Below are 24829 nucleotides of genomic sequence, written 5' to 3'. Positions count from 1 at the left end.
ATATCCACTTCAGGCAGAACATTTAACATACATACATACATACATGCATGCATGCATGCATACATACATACATACATATATAAAAGAAAGTTCCAAAGTCCACCATCTGATTGATTACTCAACAGAATAAGCACTAATGAGATTCTGTGACAATATAGGAGAAATGCCTAGCCCAGATTCTCACTGCCTCGCTGTTTTCAAATTAAGCACATTCTACTCAAACAACATCAACTCTGACATGTTCAAAAATGTTAGGCCCACGCTGTGCACCACACTATTCAGAAACTGACACCATTCAGTACTTATCTTTTTCCTAAGGGTGAAAAAATACTCTACTTGCCATAGTGATTCACTACAAATTTATCTAATTATGTTGAACTGAGATTTCCGTAGAGGTGAAACCAATGGTATGATGAAAAAAGGCATGGGTGTTTAGGTCCGAATAGACTCATTTATACCATGGTCCATTTAAGACAAGTGATTTAGCTACTATGAGGCAGGTTTTTATTTTTCCCCATTTGGTTTAAAAAAAAAAAAAGAGGGTCTGACAGTTGACATAAGGATTCAAAATATGTAAATAGAGATATATGAACTTTATACATTCACAAGTATTCATTAAACAGTATCTATTTTCTTTCACAAACAAGGAGGGATATAATCATAACTACTTCCTTTTATCAATAATATTGATACATTATACATTGATATATATATATATATGGAGTATTGATATATGTATCAAGTTAAAGCATCATGCCCTTTGTATGAATCATCCCAATTATTCCCTTGACTATCTTTTGTGAAGGAGAATATTACTATCCTAATTTGCAGAAGAGGAAATTGTGAGTTATGGGAAACTGAATACCTTGCTTTAAAGCTATTAAGTAATGGAGCCCAGATTTCAGCTAACAATCTTATACTACCACACAAAACTAACTCTCCTGCCTATTTTATAATCAGAGAATGCAGACCAAAACAAAGAAAAAAATTTTCAATATATATTTTGGTGAACAGCAAACAAGTTCTAGATCACCATGGCTTCCATGAACATTTTTCTCTCCTGCTTTTTATACAGAGGGTCTACATCAGCTAGCTTACTACAACAGCTCCCTGAATTTTAGAGTGCCACACTCCTCTAATAGACCAAGCTGTGTTCTAGTATCACCTTACCACATTTTTTTTTCAAGATCTTATAAAAATATTTATTGCAATCAATCTAGTTAAGCCACCAAACCCAGTTCAACAAACAACTCTCAGGAAGTAATTTTCACATGCAATGTTAAGCCCAGTTTTCTTAAAGTAACATATTAACCTTGACTGTACTCTAAAAATGGTTGGAAGGATTTTTAAAAATCCTTATGTCCAGATCACACCCACTAAATAAAAAAATCTCTAAAGGTGACCCTCAGGTATCAGTGTTTCAAAACTCCCCAGGAGATTTTAATGTAATTGGAATCCTCTGGGGACTAATGTGTAGCACCAAGGTTGGAAAATGCCATCTTAAAGCACCTGCCACATGATTTTAAAAAAGAAAAGCAGAGCTAAGGCTGAAAAGACTACAATGAATACGAGAACAGAAAATATTATATCCTCTGTTCTAAGTAAACAATTCCTTGGGGCTGGGGATGTGGCTCAAGTGGTAGCGCGCTCACCTGGCATGTGTGTGGCCTGGGTTCGATCCTCAGCATCACATACAAACAAAGATGTTGTGTCCGCCGAAAACTTAAAAATAAATATTAAAATTCTCTCTCTCTCTCTCTCCCCCCTCCCCCATCTCTCACTCTCTCTTTAAAAAAAAATAAAATAAAATAAACAATTCCTTGGACTGTACCCAAGGAAATAATTTAACAGAAAAAAAAAAAAAAGAAGTGAAAAAAAGATTCACTACAGTGGTTATTAATTTTAATTTTTTGAAAACTAGAGGTTGACTACCATCCTGCATTAGTTGCTAAGTATTAAAATCAGAAGTAACTACCATCCATCTGGTACTCAGTATTAAGTATTCATAATAAAATGTTACAGAGCCGCAAAATAATTACAAAAGTCAAAGAAATAGATAACATTATAATAAAGTGAAAATATCAGATTGCAAAATGTAATATCAGCTGCAATTGTTCAAAAACCTACAATGTGGGAGTTAATCTTTTAACGAAAAAAGCTTATTGTGATGGCATTATAAACATTATATATAATTTCTTGAAAAAAAAAAAAAAAAAAGCTTTTGCTGGCTGGCCTAGGTCAGAGGATAGAAACAGTAAAGTAGAGGTGTCATGGAACGTTACTTGAAAGGAACACAGTAGAAATAAGCCATGACAGAGGTCTGGGCTTGGACTCCAACAAAGTTATATTTAGTTTATGCCCACACCAACAACAGGCACATCAAACAGATCCTCACCCAGGAACAATCCTGATTAACTAATCTATTCAATAATGCACTGTCTCTTTTCCAACCCTGGCTCTCCAGATGGCATATGCTATCTAAGTAATTATAAGGTAGAAGTGGGTAAAAAGGAATTTCTATTGTTACTCAGATTTACAGCTGAACTTTGAGCAACATGGGGGCTCAGGTGCTCACCTTAGGCAATTGAAAGCCTGTGTATAATTTTTTACTTCTTTCAAACTTAACTTATAGCCTACTGTTGATTGGAAGCTTCACCAATAACATAAACAATCAATTAACACATTTTATGTTATTTGTATTGTAGATGGTGAAAAATACATAAGAACCTCAAGAGATTACTTTTTACTGTGATATGTAATTTACTAGAGAGAATTTACTGAAAAGACAAATTGCTCATGTGGAAATGATTAGTATCAGTGTTTTAAATGAATACTTACAACAGTTAAGCTCACAGCAAAAGCAACAGTACAGTTAAATCTATGCACTTTGGATCTAATACTGCATTTTTACATTGGCTTACATTTCTCTCAACTTTGGTACTAGGTACAGTTTGGGTTTCTGCACCTAAGTCTTTACACATTTTAAATTTTATAATAGACTTGTATATATTTTATGATTGTAAATGTGTTAGCTTTTTGCTGCTATGAACAAAATACCCAACAAGAACAACTTAGAGGAGATGCCTCACGGTTTTAGACGTTTCAGTCCATGTTAGTCAACTCCTCTGCTCTGGACCCCAAGTGAAGCACAACATCATGGTGAAAGGGTACAGTGGAGGAAAACTACTCAGCTCGTAGCAGTTAGGAAGCAGAGAGGGAAAGAGCTTTCCAGGGATAGCTTATATCCAAACCACAACAGTAAATGATAAAATGGACTACTGTGTATGTTTTATGCATTCATAACATACACCTAATTCTGTCTTAATTTTTTTCATTATCTCCAGGCTATGAGGTTCATCTGTGCATTTTTTCAAATTGTTGCAAATCTCCCAAAACCAAAATCCCCAAGAAGTGGACCTGCATGGTTCAAACCCATGTTGTTCAAATATGAAATGATAATCTCTGCCAGAGTTTCTTTGCCTATACCATAATGATTTCTGGTTACTAACTACTTATTATAATTCTATGAATAAAGTTTATATATTTATAGAAATTTATATGCTGCTTAAATAAAAAAAAAACAGGCTACTGAGAATTATTTTGAGAGTGAGAACATATTGCTATTGTTAACCAAAATTAAATTCTACCCTGGAAAAGAGAAATGATTATAAAATAATCTGAAATTTGGGAATAACAAATTAACTGGGTAAAATAATTTCAAACTGTTGACATAGATGCATCAAGAAGAAAAGTCCAAGCACGCAGAGACAGAACAGAGGGAGGGCAGGTTTGTCTTTAAAATGTGAAGTTTTCTTTAGCTTTCTTATGAAGTAAAAACAAAAAATCAAACAGCAATCCTTTGTTTCACTTTAAATAATCACAAGAGAAATAAATGCACGTCTATTTCCTCCTGATTTATTACTGAAAATCATACTGAATCTTTATATTACAGAAAAATTAAGACCTACATATGAATCTGTAACTCCAAGTGGCATGGTAAACATTAAAATCAGTGGACTAATAAGTTTCCAATTGTGAGAATTCCATAATTCTAAGAATGAAAAATTAATATACTTGTAGAAATTTATGCACATGCAGAAATCAGTAACTTTAAATAACCAAATAAAACTGGCACACTATAAGCTAGCTATTTCAGTGAAGAAATTTTTGCTCATTAGTTTGGGTAGGACCCCTATCTTCAAACATGAGGTTCACTTGACAATCAGGATACTGTCGCTTCAGGTAAAGTACCCATCAAATAAGTTTCTAAATGACATATATTTTTATAGAGCCCATTGACCTGATTGAACACTTTTCATAATTTATTATTAAAATGGATTAATCTTATCTAGAAGCAGTTAACACAAATAGGTCATAATACACACACAATATTTTTAACTATATGTGACTTTTTCCTTGTCTCGTTTTTAGATTCCTATCTTTGCAAAAACATATAACACTTTATCTAGTCTCCCTGAAAAGAGCACTGTACAACAAGAAAACTTCTCAGATTATTTATGTAGAATCAAAATTTTTAAAATTTCTAATTTATCACAGAAGTTAAAATTCCAAAAACAAATTACTAGATAAAAAATGAGATTTAATGTCAACAGATCCTGCAGAAACAGGAAACAGGCTACTGGCAAGAGACAGAAAGTACAGCATGAAATGGCACAAATATACAGTGCCAACTATAGATCCACTGGACAAAGTTTCATTTTTTTATGAAGGTATACTCTATATAGGCCTGTGTGAAGCTGAAAATTAACTGAATAACATTAAAGAACATTTTAAAAGTTCAGTTCCCAGTTGGTTTATTATTATTATTCAATCAAAAGTCATCCAAATGTCAATGTTAACAACCATGTCACCAAAAGCGTGTGTAATTTACTGACTTGATTTCCTTCAAACAAATGTGAAGAAATACTGGAAGCAAATCACAGTGCACAGTAAAAACAATACAACAGTAAAGCAGTATCCAGTTTTGTGGAGTACTCGCATCAAAAACATAATATTTAGTTTTCCAAGGGACAAGGCCAATATATCTGCATATAGATAAAACATAGAGCAGTAGTATGAATGGGGACAAAATACAACTTTTAAAACTCATTCCAAACAATCCATTCAATCTAGTACACTGTGTGGATTAATGAGCTAAAAGCAACGCTAAAAGTTTGCTTTAATGCAAAATAAATGCAAAGTATTTCTGTAGATTACATTTAAAAACAGCATTGAGGTATTCTAAACATTCAAATTTTAAGTTAAAAAAAATTTCAAAAGCACATATTCTCTAAAAGTTCACAAACAAAAATCCCCAAAGATACTTATAGCTTAAGTATATAGAGAATTTTGATTTACAAAATTCTTCTCTTTACAGAGTCTAAATGCAAATCGATCACCTTATGGCCTAGAGGACTAGGTCACTACATGAAGCAATTACTACTATTCCTCAATATATGGAAGTATATTAGCTCTATATGAATAATTGTTTCAAATATTCATACTGATCTTTTTCTACTAATGTTAAAATTCTTCCAAAATCCTGTTGAAAAGAATACGAGAGATGGCATGTCATTGCTTTAAAATATATTCTATCTGAAGCCTAGTATTCTCTATATTGTTTTTACGATTGTATTTCAAGATGCCTCTAACTATAGAAACTAGAAGTCTGGTGCTATATGTATCAAAATAAATCAGGTACACTTAGTGTTCCTTTGTTTTCATAAGTTTTGTAACATCCAAAACCTTTTCAACTGTAGAATAACAAACCAGAGGTCATTCCTCAGAGACAGAGTTAAAGCATCCAAAACCCACAGCTGATGTATGTGGTACAATAAAAATTCAATACGCCCAAGGTGAATTTTAACGAATTTCCCAGCACCCTAGTGCTATGCATCAACCTTTCAACTCCTCTAGCATGTTGCTACTCAAAAACCTAAGCAAATAGTCAACGAACCAACCATGAGGCTTCATGCTCAGATAGATCGAAAACCCTTCTCTCATCCAACACCAGTTGTTCAGAGGAAATTCAAAGATGTCTCTTGTTGAATTACAGCAAAAAGCCAGAGAAAATGTCAGAGAGTAAACAATGAATAATAACAATGCAGTTTGGAAGCTCATACTCACACATGCCTACCCAAGCACCAGGAATATCTTAAGCCCATCCTATTTTAGTTTGGGCTTCATAATACAGCTTTAAGAGTAGAGAAAAGCAGTCAGGTCAGTCCTCCCAAAAGGCATGTTTTGCTCTGAGTCCACTTCCGACAAGGAACTAAGCACCTAGTTCCTTATTTGAAGACTACTGCAATATCTTCTATTCAACCACATTATGATATTGCTAAACTTCAGTGAGTTCTACAAATAACCCAATTTCACTGAAGTGGTCATGGACAGATTAAATTCCAAAAGGGGACAACTGGGTAAGGGGTTAAAAGCTGCTGCAAAATGAATGGGAAGCTACTCTCTCAGTTCCCTATGGGGGAGTCACTGCTAGGTTAAGTATAGTCACATAAACATTTGTGTATATACAGATTGACTAGGAATTTTAGCACCCATACTCTTTTCTTCTCCCTTCCTTTTCTTTTTTCTTCTTCTTTTTTTTTTTTTTTGGTCGTGAAGGGGGCCATCGCAGGGGTATATTAGTCCTTTTTACTACTACTATAGTGAAATATCTGAGTATTATAAAGAAAAGAGTTTATTTAGCTCACAGTGTAACAGGCTTAAAAGTGCAATCTGCACACACTAGCTCTGGCAAGGGCCTCCTTACCTGCATCACCTTATTATGGTGGATGCCACCAAAATGGTGGAAACACATGTACAAGCAAGAGATCATAATACAAGAAGCCACAGAGGATTTGAGGGGTCAGGTTCCGTTTTTTTTTTTAACAACTCATGCTCATGAAAACTCCCAGTAGACCTCACTTCTTATTACTGCCACACTCAGGACTAAGCTTTCTACAATATAAACCCTTGGGTTCAAACATGCAAACCATAGCAGTGGACACAGAACTGTCACTCTTCCCTGAAAAATAAGCAAAGGGAGAATGTAAATGACATAAAAAGGCAAGAAACCATATCATTTCGGCCCTACTCTGTATTATCATTAGTTTATTCTAAACTTTGTCCTTTAAATAATTAACAACATATAGCCTTACATGGTAAGGTTTAGAACATAAGCTGGAAAGTTATACACACTTGGTTTGATTCCTTCCTGAAACATCACCACATTATGACTGTATTCTTCCTGCACTTCAATTTCTTTGGTAAATTAGAAATACTAAGTTTGTTGTGAGGATCAAATGAACACAAATACACAGTAGTAGCTCAATGTCTGGTCCTCCAAAATTAAAAACAAATTCTGACTATGGGGTATATCATAAGGCTAGCGTAATTCCAATGATCAAAAAAGAAGGGAATTGCTGAGTATTTGATTAAAAAAAAAAAAAGGCACAAGGATCTTGACCTGTCAGGCAACCATCCCTACATCACCTACCACTATTTATTTTCCCACAAAATCCAAGTGAAAAACGGGACACGTCAATTTCCCTGCGAAGTTTCTAATAACCTTTCAAGCATGTTCTCATTTAATCCTAATAAATCTATCAGCTACATTTCCCCATTACAGAACAGGAAACTGAGGCCCACTGATGCTAAACAATAATAGCACACCCAAGTTCAGTTCTGCCATTTTTACGCCCAGCTGGATGTTTACTGAGCATTTGTGATAGACAATAAAGCAACCACAGAAGTTCCCATCATAGCAATAAAGCTGTACCACTAGTATAAAAAATATTATCAAAATAAATACTCTATAAGTATTCTCTACATAATTTAAAAACTATCTCCTTATGTGATTTCTATGCAGAAATTCTAATGGCTAGCAAAAGCATAAAATATATACTTATTATAAAACTAAAATGCTACAATAAATATTGATTATAAAAACTGTTAATGCAACATGCAAAAACAACAGTTTTCAAACAGTTAAAAAGAATTAGTTTGACAATTATCAGCACTGAAAGAATAAGCTGGCTAGATTACTTTACGTTTTCTCTTTTTTAAGCCAATGAATGTTTATAAAAATGTAAGTGGTACGAGAAAGAATTATAGATATTAGGTTATATAAAAACTTGAGTTTGGTTGGGTGTGGTGGCATATACCTATAGTCCCAGTGACAGAAGGGCTGGGACAGAAGGATTTCAACTTTGAGGCCAGCCTAGGAAAGAACCTATTTCAAAATTTTTAAAAAGGACAGGAGCTGTAGTGCAGGGGTAAAGCAGCCCCAGGTTCTATTCCCAGTGTTGCAGAATAATAATAAAACTTTTTTTTAATTGTATCAACTAGTTTATTTTCATGTAATTATTTTTTGTAAATATTTTGTAAATATATATATGACAGCAGTGGTGGAAACCAGTTTCAGCCGCTAAAGGATTTTTTTTTATTTGCTGAATGAAGAATCCTAATATAAAATTCCTCTTAGAAATCATGTTACTAAAATCTTTTCTGAATTATAACAGCCTACAATCCAACTATTTGAGAGACTGCTGATGTGACAGGAGAAAAAGGATATGCAGTTTAATAACTGAAGAACAATCTAAAAGTTAGTAACATTGAGAAATTATTGTCCTTCTCCTATAAGGTCAAATGTTTAAAAACAGAATTGGTAAATTTTAATAAATGAATACAGTTGATTATTAATATGTCATTTATTGTTCTATCATACAACTGGTGATATTCAACTTTGTCCAAATATTGACTTTAAGCTAAAATGTTTCCTCAATACACTACACCTATTTTGTGTTCCTTGTTTGTACTTCTAATAATAAATGCAGGTAAAATTTTAAAATTATTCTTTCAACTGGCATGCCTTTTTGAAAACTTCAAAACTGACCAAATAAAAATAATGTGAGTGATTACTTAAATGGTTTGAGATTTGTTTAGAGAATAGAAGGTACCAACTGATCCTTCATCTTCTCATATTCACCTATCAAGTCCAGGTCAATATTTTCTCCCACTTAAGCCTACAGTGAAGTCAGAAACAAGTGTTTTCAAAATCACATGCTGTTGCCAAGGAGAATTTGAAAACTCTGAGGCCCAAATGTCACATGGCCACAGAGAACAAACAAATGTTCAGACCATTTACACTCACAGAGCAGAAAGAGAAAAGCAATGTATGGAAAGAAATACAAGATACTTGGAAAGGTTTTGTGGGTTCAACTAACTTCCAATACCCAACTTTTTTCGTGGAAAGTCCAAGGCAGTGTAAAAGTTGATGGACTTTGGAGATGTTCAAATTTCAGTTTCATCACTTACCAGCTGTGACAATTTTCTTGTGAAATGGGGATAATGTCCTCATCTCCAAAGAGACAGGGAGAAGATAATATGAGAATTTATGCAAGATGCCTAGGACAAATACAATAAATGGTAACTACAGTTACTGTCTTATCAGTACAATATTATCCTCAGAAAATCTATTTTGTAATTTTATAGTATGTTGCCAGAAACAGCAATACTGAGATTATTAGCTGAATGGCTTAAAAAACACATGCATTTCAAAATTCTTCGTCATTCAGTAGAAAAATTACAAAAAGAGAAAAGAAGACACTAAAAACCAGATCACTGAATCATCATAGTTAGACTCTCTGGGTCTATTTTCTCAAGTGTAGAAGAACACTAACTGTACCAACTATACCTTAAAGATTTGTGGAGAGATTTTAAATGAGAACACATACACAGCACTAAATGCAACATTCATGCGTAATACAAAGCAGGTATTTGTATTTAATAAATGTTAGTGCTCTTCCCCATCTCTAGTTTCCATCCACTTCCACCACTTCATTTTTACCAAAACACCAAGACCCAGATCACACAGTGACAAAGGAGGTCAGACAGATTCACAGTGAGATAAAGAAATAGGACTTAGGCTAGAAAAATGTCCAGTCATTTCAAATCCGGTTCTCAGGCCATGATTCTGAAGGTCAAGTTTGTACACTCCTACCCCCACCTTTTTTTCCTCCATCCTTTTCCCCTTAAGCAAAACCAAAGGTCCCAATCTCGTTCTGCACTGGATAGGCTACTGAGGACCCACAGTCAAGTATTTGAAGAGGACCCTGAAATCACTATGCTGACCAAACATCTTGTGTAACAGTACTTGACTTTACTATGAAAATATGTATACTTGAGTAGCTTTTCTACTTCCTGACCCTGAAGCCATGTTTTCCTATGTAAGCATCTCAAAGGAAGAACTTGAGAACTTACAGGGACAAAACCTCTGAGAGGCTTGTCCATGTAAGTTCTCAGGGGTCAGCACTGCCTACTACAATGGGCAATGACTGAGCACCTAGTGTAGCCAGACTGGGTGGGTATTTTGCACATTCTCAAGAATCTTCTCAAACTGGACAGATTAGTGGACTTTGGATCTAAGCCTAGTTTCTGATACTTTGTGACCTTGAGCAAGACATTTCACTTCTCTCACCTAGATAATACCACCTACTCTACCCATTCATCTGGCCATAGTGAGAATCAAAATGTAAAACAATAGCTTGAGTGAATCAATAATTCTTTAAAATGATGGGTAATATAAAGGTAAAATTATTATAGTGAGGACCAGCAAAAATTAGAGAAGAGGTGCTAAATGAAAACCATACAGCACTTTCAAAATTAAGTACTATGTCATCCAGTATATCAGTAGCTTCTTTCTGAGTCTCTTCTTTCCCCTCACATTCTTGTAGGGGAAGAATATGGGCCTTGGAATTCCGCAGATGTCTATGCAAGAGTAGCTCTAATACTTTACTCTAATACGCTTGGGGAGTCACTTTAGCTCTCCAAACTTCCACATTCTACCCGTAAAACAAATTAACTTTAGGACAGTCATCGTAAGGCTGAAATAAAATTATACCTGTAATTTACCAACTATGGATTCCAGTGCACTATAGGCACTCAATAAATAAAGATTTGTTGAACTGATACTAAAAATGATACAAAGTTTATGAGGACAAATACTTTTAAATTGGCTCTCAGGGAAAATGTTGGAGCATTTTAGCTCCAACAACCTTGAGATGTAGGCCGAATTGTATTATCAATAAGCAATGAGAAACATGAGACTCAGAATGAATAGGTGATTTTTTTCCCAAATCATATAAGCTACTAAATGAGAAAGCTTAGATTTTAATTAAACTCTTCACCTCTCAACAGTTCATACCACACTCTCTATACCACACACTCTCTCTTTTCAAATTTGAAATACTTACGGCTCTACAAATGAGCAGAATCTGCATGAAAAGCCCCAATTTTTCAGCAGGCCATCTGCTATCATTCTTCGAGGTAGATATTATCATCTTTTATTTATACAATGAATAAATCAAGGCTTAAAGAAGAGAATTACTTAGTATATATCTGATATTTTTAGCTGTATTATTATAACAAATATAACAAATATAGTAATACATATAATATTGAATATTATAATGAATATAATAATACAGCTAAAAATGGCAGAGCCAAAATGCAAACATAGATTTGACTTCCAAGTCTGCATATTTAGCAACTATCTAGAGCTGCCTCTTATCCTCAGTTTGGCCCTTGCCCACATGAGCAGTCCAGGTCCTAAAATTCCTTCTTTGTGATGTGCAATTTATCAGCTATATATGATAACATTTGGCTTTAATATTCTCATCTTAGATGACACCAATGCCACATTCACCTCAAGTAGTCACTTCCTAGCATTTTACCAAGAGCCTACAGACCAGGATTCTGTCCCTACTTTATCCCATCACTAGTTAGGTGACCTTGGGTGGGGTCTTCAGATTGGGGAAGACTGTGCACTTAAAGCAGGAACAGGATTAGGTGTAATCTTCTGGGGGTTAAGATCTCTCAAAAACCTGGTAACATTTTATTTAAGGTGGATTCTCAGATCATAAATATATTTGTATCATAATATAAAATCAAAATTTAAACTAAAGGAGTAATAAGTCAATAAAATCTCCCTTCCCTGCAGGCTGGGGTTGTGGCTCAGTGGCACAACGCTTGTCTAGCATGTGTGAGGCACTGGGTTCAATCCTCATTACGACATATAAATAAAATAAAAGGGGCTGGGGCTCAGCAGTAGAGCACTTGCCTCGTACATGTGAGGCACTGGGTTCAATACTCAGCACCACATAAAAATAAATGAAAGATATTGTGTCCACCTACAACTAAAAAAAAATTTTAAAAAGTATTGTGTCCATCTACCATCTACAAAGAAGAATATTTAAAAAAAAAAAAAATCTCCCATTCCCTGTCACTGTACTAAGTGAAACCTAACATCATAAGTTACAGGAAAAGGAAACTACCAAAAATGTCTTAAATAGTTCCTATTATCTTGTGAGATTTAATATCAATTCCAAGAGTTCCCTAAATTCACAAGACTTAGAGAATTCTTCTAAGAACAGCAAAACATTTTCACAGTTTATCAAAATGAACTGTCAATGGACTGTCCAGACATAGAAACATTAAAAACAGTTTGGGCTTTAACCAGCACAATGCCACCAATTAAAAGAAAATTAATTAGTTAATAGGCAAAGCAGCAAGGAATTATAATAACTGTCCTGAGAGGGCTATAAAATCAATTTGACTTCTCAGTAAAGAGAAGAATGTGAACAGTTATTTAGTAAATGTAAAATGTACATAGAACCACACCTCTATTTCACAGTAATTGAAAAGCAGTGATAAGAGGCAGGTCTATATATAAAAATTTTTTTTTAAAGAGCAGGGTGTCAGGTAAAGACATCTAGCCAGTTTAGTAAATATAGATTTATGCCAATTTTTTTGAACAGTGGGATGTGACTATTATGTGAAGCTTTTTAAAAACTTTGTACCAGTATTACCTAAAAAAAAAAAAATCACTTATTACTAAACTGTCTCTGGTACAAGATCAGGATGATACAGAATACCCATGGATATCTGTTAATAGGGTAGCAATGATTATCAGGTGAAATGTGGTACCATTATACACAGTATGTCAATTCTTAACTTTTTACAAACCCTTTTGTGAATCTCCCAAAACAAACTCTACTCAGAAATGTCCATTAAGGTCTTGTCTATAATTTATTCATTTTTTAAAATTTATTTATTTCTTTTTTATTTATATATAACAGTGGAATGCATTACAATTCTTATTACATATATAAAACTCAATTTTTCATACCTCTGGTTGTATACATAGTATACTCACACCAATTCGTGTCTCCAAACATGTACTTTGGATAATGATGATCATCACATTCAACCATCATTAATTACCCCATGTCCCCTCCCTTCACCTCCCGCCCCCATCAGAGTTCGTCTATTCTTCCCATGCTCCTTCTCCCTATCCCACTATGAATCAGCTTCCTTATATCAAATAAAACTCCATCCATTTACCTGCAAATACCATGATTTTATTCTCTTTTATTGCTGAATAATATTCCATTGTGTATATATGCCTATAATTTAAAAGGCTACAGACCGGGCTGGGGTTGTGACTCAGTGGTAGAACGCTCACCTAGCACATGAGAGGCCCTGGGTTCAATTGTCAGCACTACATAAAAATACATAAAATGTTGTGTCTGGCTACTACTAAAAAATAAAGACTTAAAAAACAAAAAGGCTATAGACCTCATGAAGTCTTTGTTTAGGTGCCCCCTGATAAGAATCCTAGGAATGAAAGAAGCTCTAGACAGCTTCTTAGAAAATATGGCTTCTATTTGTGGTCCCTTACCTTCCTACCGAAATGTAGTCAAATTTAACCCGTTTGGATCAGTTTCCTCATTTGATGAAGATGATATTTCTCTTTTTTAAGGGCTGAATAATATTCCATTTCATTTAAACATATTTTCTTTATCTGCTAAGTGTCATTTAGGGTATTCCCATCTTTTGGCTATGCATGGGCTTTTTTTTTTTAACAATAACTATATATGCATGGGGTACAATGTGATGTTTTGATATATGTATATAAATGTATTATCGAAAGATTAATCAAGTAACTTAACATGGCATCACTTTACCTACTTATTTTTTGTGATGAGAACATTTAAAATCTAATCTTTCCACAATTATTATCTGACCCATGCTAAAACATAAGGATATTATGCTAGGTGAAAGAAGTCAGACATAGAAGGACAAATACTGAATGATTCTCACTAGAACTGGAAAATTCTTGGGGGTAGAAAGTAGAACAGAGTTTACTAGGGGCTGGGGAAAGAGACTAAAAGGGAAGTTAGTACTTTATGGGTGTAGTGTTTTGGTTTGGGGTTATGAAAAAGTTCTGGAAATGGATAGTGGTGATGGTTAAACATCATTGTGAATCGTACACCTTAAAATGATTAAAAGAGTTAAATTTTATGGTATATGAATAAACACACAAAAAAAAACATAGGGAGTAGCCAAAAAAAAAAAAAAAACTGTTTGAAATTCTAGCAAAGACTGCCGGTACCACAGTAAGATGGAGGGATTTGGAGAATCACCTCCTTATCATTTCTTAATTGCTAGCTGTGACTCAGCACTTTTTCTAGGCTTCAGAGCAATAACAGTTCAGAAGAATTCAAATTAAGAGCTAGACTTGCAGCAAGATGCTCATACTCTCCTATCAAAGTCCTCTACTTGGAGATTTCTCAAGTTGGTTTTCCCTTACCACTCTCCCTTAAAGAGAAAAAACTGGTTTTTCCACATTTAACAGGGCAGTACTTTAAAGTAAGCAAAAATTCTCCAAGAATAAACATACTCTAGTTTTCTTAAAGCTGTGCTGCAATAACAGTCTTGTGACATCCCCTTCTAAGCATTATAACGAAGCTGTTGTAATCACTGTTTCCCCATTTTTGGACGGCAATCCTTAACCAACTCCGCTTCCCAGAAAGCATTTTTAGCTATAAAATCAAATTTAGAGGAAGTGCATTTGAACTTCACAACAGTATACACAGTTAATTGTTTCATCTTCTGGAACAATACCTCCCTACCTCCCTTCCTGAGACCATGAGGCAAACAGCAGAATGAATCCAATCTCTGGCCAGATGGGAAGTACGAAGGAGTGGAACATATCACTCTCTGGAATACTGTCACACGGAAGCTCAGGTATCCAAAGCTCATTTGAGATAAAGAAAGCTCCCCCTACCACCATTGTATCTGTAGCACCCATCAGAAAGCTGTCTGCAAAGAAGCTTCCATCTGGCTTGACTGAGAAAGTTATAAGTTTGAAAAATGAAAAAAGAAAAAACTGTTTTTATAACTGTAAGTAGCATTACACTTTGAGATGTCTTCACAGTCCTTCCACATACTACCTTCTTCACACACTGCTAACAATGATAAAATATAAAATTTAACCAAATTGAATCTGGCATGAGCAAATATCTGAGAATTTGGGAAAACTGCCTCATTTTAGAAGGGTCCTTCAATCATTAAAGAACCATTAAAGATGGTTTATTCTTGTTCGGATAATGTGGTAGAAAATATGATACGCATAAAACTAATAGAAAATATATTAAATAACAGAACCTTCTTAAAACTTCTGACTTTTATAAATATTCCAATTAAAAAGTGTTGGCTGCTCCAATGTGCTTATTTCCCTATTTATACAAGGAAAAAAAGAAATAAATAAACCAAACTCTTCAAATGTTTTGACTAACAACCATCCTCCAAAGGCCTCTTTCTCTAAAGAGTCAGATCAGAACTGAAACGATCGGAGCCAGAGACAAACAGGATTTCCTACTGCATGATTCCTAAATAACTCAGCCAGCTTTTTACTGATATTCATATTAAATTTATTCACAGAAATTACATTCAAACCGAAATTCAGTTGTTTATAATATTTTCTATAAGCAGTTATAATATGAAAGTAATACTTTTGACTAATCTTTCAAGTCTTAAGATATACCAGGAAAAAAAAAAGTGGATTAGGGAAACTTTCCTCTTATACAAAACCAAGATGAACCCTATACATTGGTAATGCTCTGTTACCCCCAGAGAAAAGATAAATTCTGAGTGTCTGGTAAAATGTAAGAGGTAAGAAGCAGGGAGGCAGGGGAGAAAATGGCAATGACTTACGTTTGTGTCCCTCAGATATTGAAGCAGTCAGCAGAAACAAGCTTTCAAACCTCCAGGAGAGGGCAAGACACAGGGCTGAGGTGGTAATTCATGGCAAGCTCACTGGCAGATGCCAAGTGGGTGGTACCATTATGAATCAGGAGGTGGAGCTGGCAATGGATGTGGGGAGGGAGAGAGAATAAGCACTCACTCAGTTAGAAGCTGGTGTAGCTGGTGATAACCTCTCTCCAAGGCCAAGCTCACAGGTGTTGCCCCTTCCTGGTTGTGGATGCTGAGAGCTCCTCGGCCACCCGGCTTCTGCAACAGGAACCATGTCAACCGCAGCAGTCCCAGCCGCACAGCAAAATGCATCAATGTCTCCCGGGGGCCACCATCTAAATTGGGAGAACATGAAAATAAGTAAGAATATCAGAAGGGAAAAAAAAAAAAAAAAAACAGGACAAGTAAACAAACAAAAGACAAGTAAACACCACTACCTCCAAGTGCCTGATTTATTGAGGTCAAGTAGAATCATCCCCAAGACAAAAGAAAGCTAGAAAAAAGTATGGGAAGTAAAATCTTACATAGGAGACGTTCCCACAAAAAGAATCAAGTTCTTTCTGTATTTTAACATTTGTTCAACCAATTTTACAATGAGGTTTATAAAGATGACATCACACATGTTCTTTGCCTTTAAAAATACAAATAAATAATAAAGACAGTCACACAAGATGGGACACAAGGGGAATAGCTGTTAGGACTTAGATGGATGTATCATAAAGGTATAATTACTTTTGAAAAGAACACCCAGACAAGAGTTGGCTAGTTAAACACTAAAAACAGGTTCTACTTGTTAAGTACACACAGGTCTTTTTATTCCCTCACATTAAGGGCACATGAAACGGCTGGCACTGCCAGCTTTTTGTTTGTTTGCATGTTTAATATGAAAAATAAATGCATCTGCGGGCATAATAAGACAGACAATACGCTAATAACTTCAGAAAGAAAAACACATGCTTGGGGTTCTTTCACTTGAAACGAAGGCTCCTTCTTGGTATGAGTCACTATGAAAACGGTGGAATAAGCAAGGACTTTGGAGTCAGACAATTCTGGGTTCAAACCTGGTAGTTACCAGGCATGATTCATGTGCCTCTCTGAGCCTCACTTTCTTCATTCCTAGAGTAGTAGACCATCTTTCAGAGATGTTGTTACAAATGAGAGGAGGCAGGTGAAATGTTAGTCTAATGACTGGCTGCAGCATGTACTCATTAAATGTCAGTTCTCCTTCTCCCTGCTCTCTGCCCAGTCCTCCTAGACGTCAAGTCACTTTCTGGGTTCACTAGCAACACCCTCTTCCTCAGTCATGCTCTTGACAGGACATAAAGCTACTTCAGGGCTGCTGAATGTCACCCCAAGAGGCTGTGCATTACTCAACTCCAGGGTTGGGCCTGCCTTCTTCCTCATGTCTTAGCTTTCACATCTCATTCTCCTGGCTTCCTTTGGGCCTCAACTTCTTCACTGAGCCCTGGGTTCAATCCCAAGTACAGGGGGGAAAAAAAGTTGATGCCCCACTACATGTGCAAGTACAAACTGTAATAATCAACACGTCTGAGGAGGTGGGTGGCAAGGACAGAAAGAACTCTCACAAAAAAATCAAACATTGTCATCTGACTTCTGCTTTACAGTCGCTCACAAGCATTCTGACATTCCTATCAAAAACTAAGGAACGAATGAGGCACTGACTGACCAGGAAATGTGACAGTTTTCAGAGCTGGTTAATTCCAGCCTTAAAGGGAGATTAATACTTCCTTAAAGTAGCTTTCTCCCCTCCCCCCTACCATTTTTAGTCCCTTATCTACTCCAAGTCAGTTTAGACTTTGAGTCACGGAATTTCAACAATAAGGCCGCATACCTGCTCAGAACCTGGCACCCTGATCCCTACACTAATCCTCCTCTAGTCTCCTTCTGAAGTTTTCAGTAGTAGGTGCCACATCTGCTTTTAGCTAGCCTCATTCTGCAAACAACAGATTGAAAAAAAGTAATATGCAGTAAGGAACTGCTACATTCCATTTAGTGGGATATGTAGTTTATAGCAACATTTTCCCTTCTATTCTCACAATAACCCCATATGGTCTCACTGTCTTAATTTTGCAAATGAACAAAAGTTCACAAAATTAATAGCTTGCCCACAACCAAAATGAGAATTTGAAAATTCTTCTATGACATGCATTACATATGCAGCTTATTTAAATGGTCCCTTCTTCATTTTCCACACATTATTTTATCTTCACATAAGTTATCTGAATTAGGTTTGTAGAAGAGGTAGCCAAGGTACAAAGGAATAAACAAATTAACATATAAGTGGAATTTCTTCTAGTCTGTATTGTTTTAAGGGCATAAAAGCCCCACTCCTTGGTATTTTCCCAAAAGACTTAAACTCCACATACTATAGCAACACTGCCACTTCCGTGTTTATAGCAGCACATTCACAATAATTATGAAATCAACCCAGACGCCTGTCAATAAATGAAAGGATTAAGAAATTGTGGTGTAGGGGCTGGGGATGTGGCTCAAGTGGTAGCGCGCTTGCCTGGCATGCGTGCGGCCCGGGTTCAATCCTCAGCACCACATACAAAGATGTTGTGTCCACCGAGAACTAAAAAATAAATATTAAAAAATTCTCTCTCTCTCTCTCTTAAAAAAAATTATTAAAAAAAAGAAATTGTGGTGTATACAAACATACACAAATGGAGTTCTACTCAGCCACAAAAAATAATTAAATTGGGGCTGGGGTTTTAGCTCAGCAGCAGAGTGCTTGCCTGGCGCACGTTGAGGCACTGGGTTTGATCCTCAGCACCACATAAAAGTAAATAAATAAAAGTATTGTGTCCATCTTTTAAAAAAAAGAATTAAATTATGTCATTTGCTGGTAAATGGATGAAAATGAAGAATGTGATGCTAAATGAAATAAACCAAACTCATAAACTCAAAGGTTAAATGTTCTCTCACATGCGGAAGCTAGGTAAAATAAAGGAAACAGTGGGGAGAAGATAGGATATTATAAAGAACTGATCAAATAGAAATTAATAGATGAGCTAGATGAGCAAAAAGTCAAGTAGATTAAAAAAAAACAGGAGAGGGGAAGGAGGATGGGAGGAAAGGGGGAGAATCATCAACTGAAATCAATTTCCATGCATGTATGAGGTTGTTGGAATGAACCCAACTACTGTGTGTATAACTTTAAAGCTCTAATTTTTAAAAAAAAGTATAGAAACTTTTACCCAAATTACTGTCTCTAATACTGTTTTTTGTTCCTTCTGTCTCAAACTGCAGATCACCAATAACTCATGATAAATCCCCAATTCTCTATTCTCGGTTTCTGTATTTTCTCTTTCATGATTTGTGATTATTACCCTGTATTCTGAGAGCTACTCAACCTTTTTTTCCTGATCATTAACTGAATTTCCTACAAGCTCAATTGAGTTCTTCATCCCAATGTGAATTTAATTATGCCCTGGGATTCTGGGTGTCCTTGCAGCATTTCTACCAACTCCCTCTCCATCTATGCCTTTCCGATAGTTTCTTTTGCAGATGTAATTAATTAAAGCTCTTTTATCAATTGATTTCATAAGGGAGATTTATCCTGGTAAACATGGAGTTAAGACCTGAGTGAATCAGTTAGAATTCTTTAAAAGCGGTGCTTAAAAAAAAAAAAAAAAAAAAAAGATAAAATAAAAGCAGGGCTTAGTTTTACCCTGGAGTAAGGACCTTGTCTATGGAGGACACCTTCAGCCTATGCCAATGCCTATGGAATTCCACTCTGCTCTTTTCTGAGGACCCAAGGACAATAGGTTTGGCCCATGTTGGTGGATTTGTCCTTGTCCACTTATTTAGCCAGATTCCCCAGCTATTCATGAATCTTTAAATGTTTATTTCCCCTTCAGTTTTCCTTCTCTAGTTGAACCCTGACTCCTGAAACCTACATCTTGTTGCTTCTTTATCTTAATTCTATAAAAGGTCTGATTTCTTTGATCTTTTAAGACAAATGAAAAGTGTCTTCTAAATTTTGCTTTGGTTTCTTAAAGAAAACCATTCTCACAGTATTCCATCTGAATACTCATATTTTTTTCTTTATACCGAATGGTATTTCACTGGACCCATGCTGGCAGGTTATCCTGTTTAGGCCTCTCTGAAGGCCTAGCTTTTCTGTACAGAATGGAATTCCAAAATCACCATTCATTGTTACTATTCTGGACTGCCTCATAAATAAACCTAAAGTCTCATACAATGCAGGAATTCTCACACTAAATGAGAAAGTAAAAACACTCTTAATTTGACAGTGTGACAAAAGCAACTTTTAGAAAACAAGACTTATAACCCTGTGACAAAATGAAGGTTTGAGAGGCAACAAAACCTTTTACAGCTTACCCCTGGTTGCCACAGGGCACTGCTTGTCTTGGAGTCAGTAGTTATTAATTCTTTGCCAAGGAAAAAATCCATTACCAGTCTTTTTATATTTTACTGTTTTCTTCTTTAACAGTGAGATAGGTGAAAAAACTGACAAGTACTACCAGTGCAGCTGAGGAAAACCTTCCATGAAAAGCTATCCCATACTCTAAAAAGACTGCTGGAACTAAAGCACCAAAAGATTAAGGTGGAGGATCTACTAACCAAAATCAGACATGTAGAAGTGGGAATGCACAGACTGTTCTCAGAGCAGTCTTTCTTAAACCTGTCATCTTTCTGTCCACCCAATTCTCTCATTGTGGGGAAGATTTCCACCCCCCAAAGATGACTACATCTTTTTTTCACTTAGTTATACAATACAATAACATTACTAAGTAAGAAGGAACACTTTCCCCGGGCTATTTCTCTTTGATTCCTCTAGATCAAGTCTTCAATGGGCCCAATCTAAACTACCTGAGAGTCAAGTTGATTGCTACTACACAGAGGTCTCAAATGAGAAACCATTCCATTCACTATTCTCATTAACCACGGAGGCAATGAAGAACTGAAACAACTAAATGAAACTTGGAAAACTCAGAAAATGAGAACACTCTTGTCCCCCAATCATCCTCCCTCTCTCTATCAAGAATAATCCTTATTATCTGCATTTAAGGCAGATCTGTGACCAAAAGTATAGTATAGGGGCTTCTTTATATAACTAGGGATTGGGAAACACTTGGAAGAATTAAAATGGATAAGCTCACTCTTCCTCTAGTTGAAAGTAAGGATTAACATGAGCTCTGAGTCCAGCAATACAGTTTCATTTTGCTTTGAAGAGTCTTTTAGGGCTGTCCTGTTTCATCCTTTCAAAGAACATACCACCATCCATTGTCATGGCTTATCAGTGTTTTGTGTGTCTAAAAGGTTACTGGATGTTGGTCACAATATGTTTGAAATGACTACCCTGGAAACCAGCACACACTATCAAACTATACTTTCCTCTATTTTATAGTAAGGAAACTGAGTAATAGTGATATGGTATTTTCCAAAAACTATGGCAAAAAAACCAGGATGTAAACAGTCTGATTCCAACACCCATGTTCTTTCCATTTTAAAATATCACATCTAAACCAAGGCTTCTTAATTCCATGTTCACAACTAAAGTTCAGGGAGACTGTAAAAATTAGTACTTGTTAATGCTTGCAGGAAGACACCTATGTGTATTTTTTTTTCTGAGGAGAAATCTGAGCTATTTTCAAAGGAGTCACTTACCTGAAAAAAAGCCAAAAAGCACTGCATCTCAACAATTAAAGAGGATTAGCCATAAATCTTACATGATTCCTTTGTCTGTGTATTAGGCTGGGACATCCGTAAATATCCCAGCCTTCAACAGCAAGTAGTTCTCTTATGTAATGAGGTACCCTATTTACCTGTATTTTCCCAGGCACCAAGCTTACTTCATACCTTTTTCTTTTAAATACCCTTTTAAAAGTAACTAAAGTGCAAGTGACTGATGTGAGCAGATTATCCCATTAGTTTCATCCCTCAATAGCAAGCATGATTAACTCTTTAAATGGTGTTACTCTGCCCTGATCACACCAGTGCAGTGTTCCTAGATTCCAATTCACAACTAAGAGAACAATCTAAACTGCAAGGTACATGGAGCACTTGAAAGCCGATTCCTGATCCTAGCTGGACTGGCAGTTCTATCAAGTTCTCTGTGTACATTTCATATTGAAAGTATTCAACCTAACTTGTTTAAAATAATTTAGTAACAAAAATAATTCAACGTATGTAAAATAAAATAACTTTTAGAAGGTGTACAATTCTATGAATTTTACCACATATACTCTTTTTATTTATTTATTTTTTAATTATACATAACAGTAGAATACATTTTGGCATAATTATACAAGCATGGAATATATTCTATCTACTTCAGACCCAAGTACCTCTCCTTCCCCTTCCCTACCTTTGCTCTCTTCCTTCTATTGATCCTTCTGCCATTTTTCCATAGTTATTATTATATTTTTAATTAATTTCCTGTGGATGTACATGACGGTGAGATTCATTGTGGTGTACTCAAATATAACACATAGATTCTTATACCACTACCACCAACAAGATACAAAATAACTCTAATGCTCCTAAAGAATTCCCTCCTCATGATACTCCTTTACAACCAGACTTTTACCCTAATCTCAACTCTGGTAACTACTGATGTCTTCTCGGTTACTTTAATGGTGCTTTTTCCAGAATGTCATGTAAGTACATAACTTTTGGAAAGTGACTTTTAGTTAGCATAATGCATTTAAAATGTATCCAAGTTATTGCACATTATCAACAGTTTGTTCCTTTTTATTGCTGAGTAGTATTCTGATGTATAGATATATCACAGTTTGTTCACATATTCAGTCAGAGAGGGGTACCTGGGTTATTGCCCCTTTTGGTGATTATGATTAATGCTGCTATAGACACATTTGTACACAGACTTTTTAGTGAATGTAAGTCCTCATTTCTCTAGGATAAAATGCCCCAAAGTGGGAATGCTGGATCTTACAGTAAACATACATTTAACTTTTTTTTTTTTTAATGCTGAACTTTTCCAGAGTTGCAGTTCTACTGTGCATTCCCACCAGCAGTTTATGAGAACGTACTACATCCTTGCCAGCACTTAGCATTTTTAATCTTAACTATTCTAATATGTGTATAATGGTACTGTATTATAGTTTTCATCTGGAAATCCTGCAAGTATTCAAATTTTGTTTATTCTTTGCTGCCACTGCTTAAGCAATTTTGTACAACATAAAACTTTAGGAGTACATGGAAACTACACAAAAAATTAAAGATGGCCAGTTTCCTCCTATTAAAGACAAGGAAGCTAAGGTCCAGAGAAGAAAAGTGATACAGTTGAAGTTTAAGACCTCTGCTATTTCCAATAGTTCTTTTAATCTTTGTAATGTGAACAAATTAATTCCTGACCCTATTTTTAAAAAGAGAAAGCAAAACCATAAAAGTGCCATTAGCTCTAGAAATAATTAGCACAGTTCTATTTAACTTGATACTGATTTGTGAAAGTCATTCCCACTTTAAAACAGAAGTGGCAGAAACTATAGGTTTTAGGGCACATCATTAGTTTTCTAATTAGGTACTCAAGTACTTAGACCTCAAGATATTCTACTTAGTAAAGCAGAAGTTTCTTGGACGGTATATAAATTTAAAAGGTATTGGGGGTGTCTTCTTTCTTGATTTTTATAGTCCAGACTTTTCCTTTATATATAACCTCGAGAAGCCTGACTTGGTAGCATCTGACAGTAGGCCTGACACAATTCCACTGGTTGATCACAGGCTTGACTGTTAAATTCCATGGATTTAAAAGACTCAGTGCTAGCAATACTTCTTCACAATTCTTTCCTGGAAGGAATAATCAACTTACCTGACAGGTCTGAGAGAGGAGGAATTGGGCATGCCTTGCTTAGTCCTATCTGGGCAATTCTCCTCAAGAATTGCTCACCTGTAGAAAGGGGGACTTCTGGTCTGCTGGCCCTACACAGCACAATAGTCAAAGACACGTAGACTCTGAAGGCAGTGTGTGACTGTCCACTCTTCTAGAGATGACAGAGAAAGCCTCTGGCAAGCCTTTCTGGAAGCTGTGAGGTCAGTCTTCCAATCTTGTTTTCATATGTATTAAAGCAAACATTCTGATCTGTCTCTGTGAGACACCTAAATTTTTCACTGGATTTGCACTCAGCAGGGAAAGATGTTGTTATTTAGGGATCTCAGGTATATATTATATTTCAGTGGAAAAAAATATTTGTGTAATTATAACATCTAATAGATGTTATCTGCTACAAAAGTAATTATGTGGGAAACCCCTTGTGATTCAGAAGACCTATGTATATACCAATTATATCAGTGTTTCTAAAAAGCAGAGGCCTTTCTTAAAGAATTTTTATATGGAAGGCCAGTACACAAAATCAGTAAAAGTGAAACTACCCTGGTTAAGGAACTGTAGGCTTCTCAAAGCTTATCCCACTTTCATGTTCCCATGTTATACTCCTCAGTCCTCTTTTCCTCCAACTTTGTACAATCTTGAGAATTTCAGAACACAGTAAACCTGGTCTTGAATAATGAAACACCAAATGGTTACTCTGCTACTGTTCTAATGAAAGGCAAACCTCTGCCTTTGTTTGAGAAGTGCTGGACCACTATCCATGTGGGTACCTTCTCTTGGGTCACTTCACTGGTAGGACAAGATTAACAGCTCAAAGAACCTTGAAAAGATGCCTTCAAGACTATTTTGCTACAGTAATTTTAAGGGAGAAGTACTTCGATATAATAACCATACAAA

General features: G+C 35.6%; 1 protein-coding gene across 11 annotated transcripts in view; it reads right to left on the bottom strand.

The window, feature by feature from the left end:
• Nucleotides 1-24829, bottom strand: part of AKAP13 (A-kinase anchoring protein 13) — a 351990-nt gene that overhangs the window by 197264 nt on the left and 129897 nt on the right. For all 11 annotated transcript variants that reach the window (XM_081292573.1, XM_081292574.1, XM_081292576.1 and 8 more), the window contains exon 5: nucleotides 16244-16427. In XM_081292573.1, coding sequence (XP_081148699.1) covers nucleotides 16244-16427 — 184 coding nt within the window. The remainder of the gene's footprint in view (nucleotides 1-16243; nucleotides 16428-24829) is intronic.

The sequence above is a fragment of the Spermophilus citellus genome (assembly GCF_964194105.1).
Source record: "Spermophilus citellus genome assembly, chromosome: 4".
In the NCBI taxonomy this organism is placed as follows: domain Eukaryota; kingdom Metazoa; phylum Chordata; class Mammalia; order Rodentia; family Sciuridae; genus Spermophilus; species Spermophilus citellus.
Note: the sequence above shows the minus strand (reverse complement) of the source record. Positions and strands in the feature narration are given on the sequence as shown.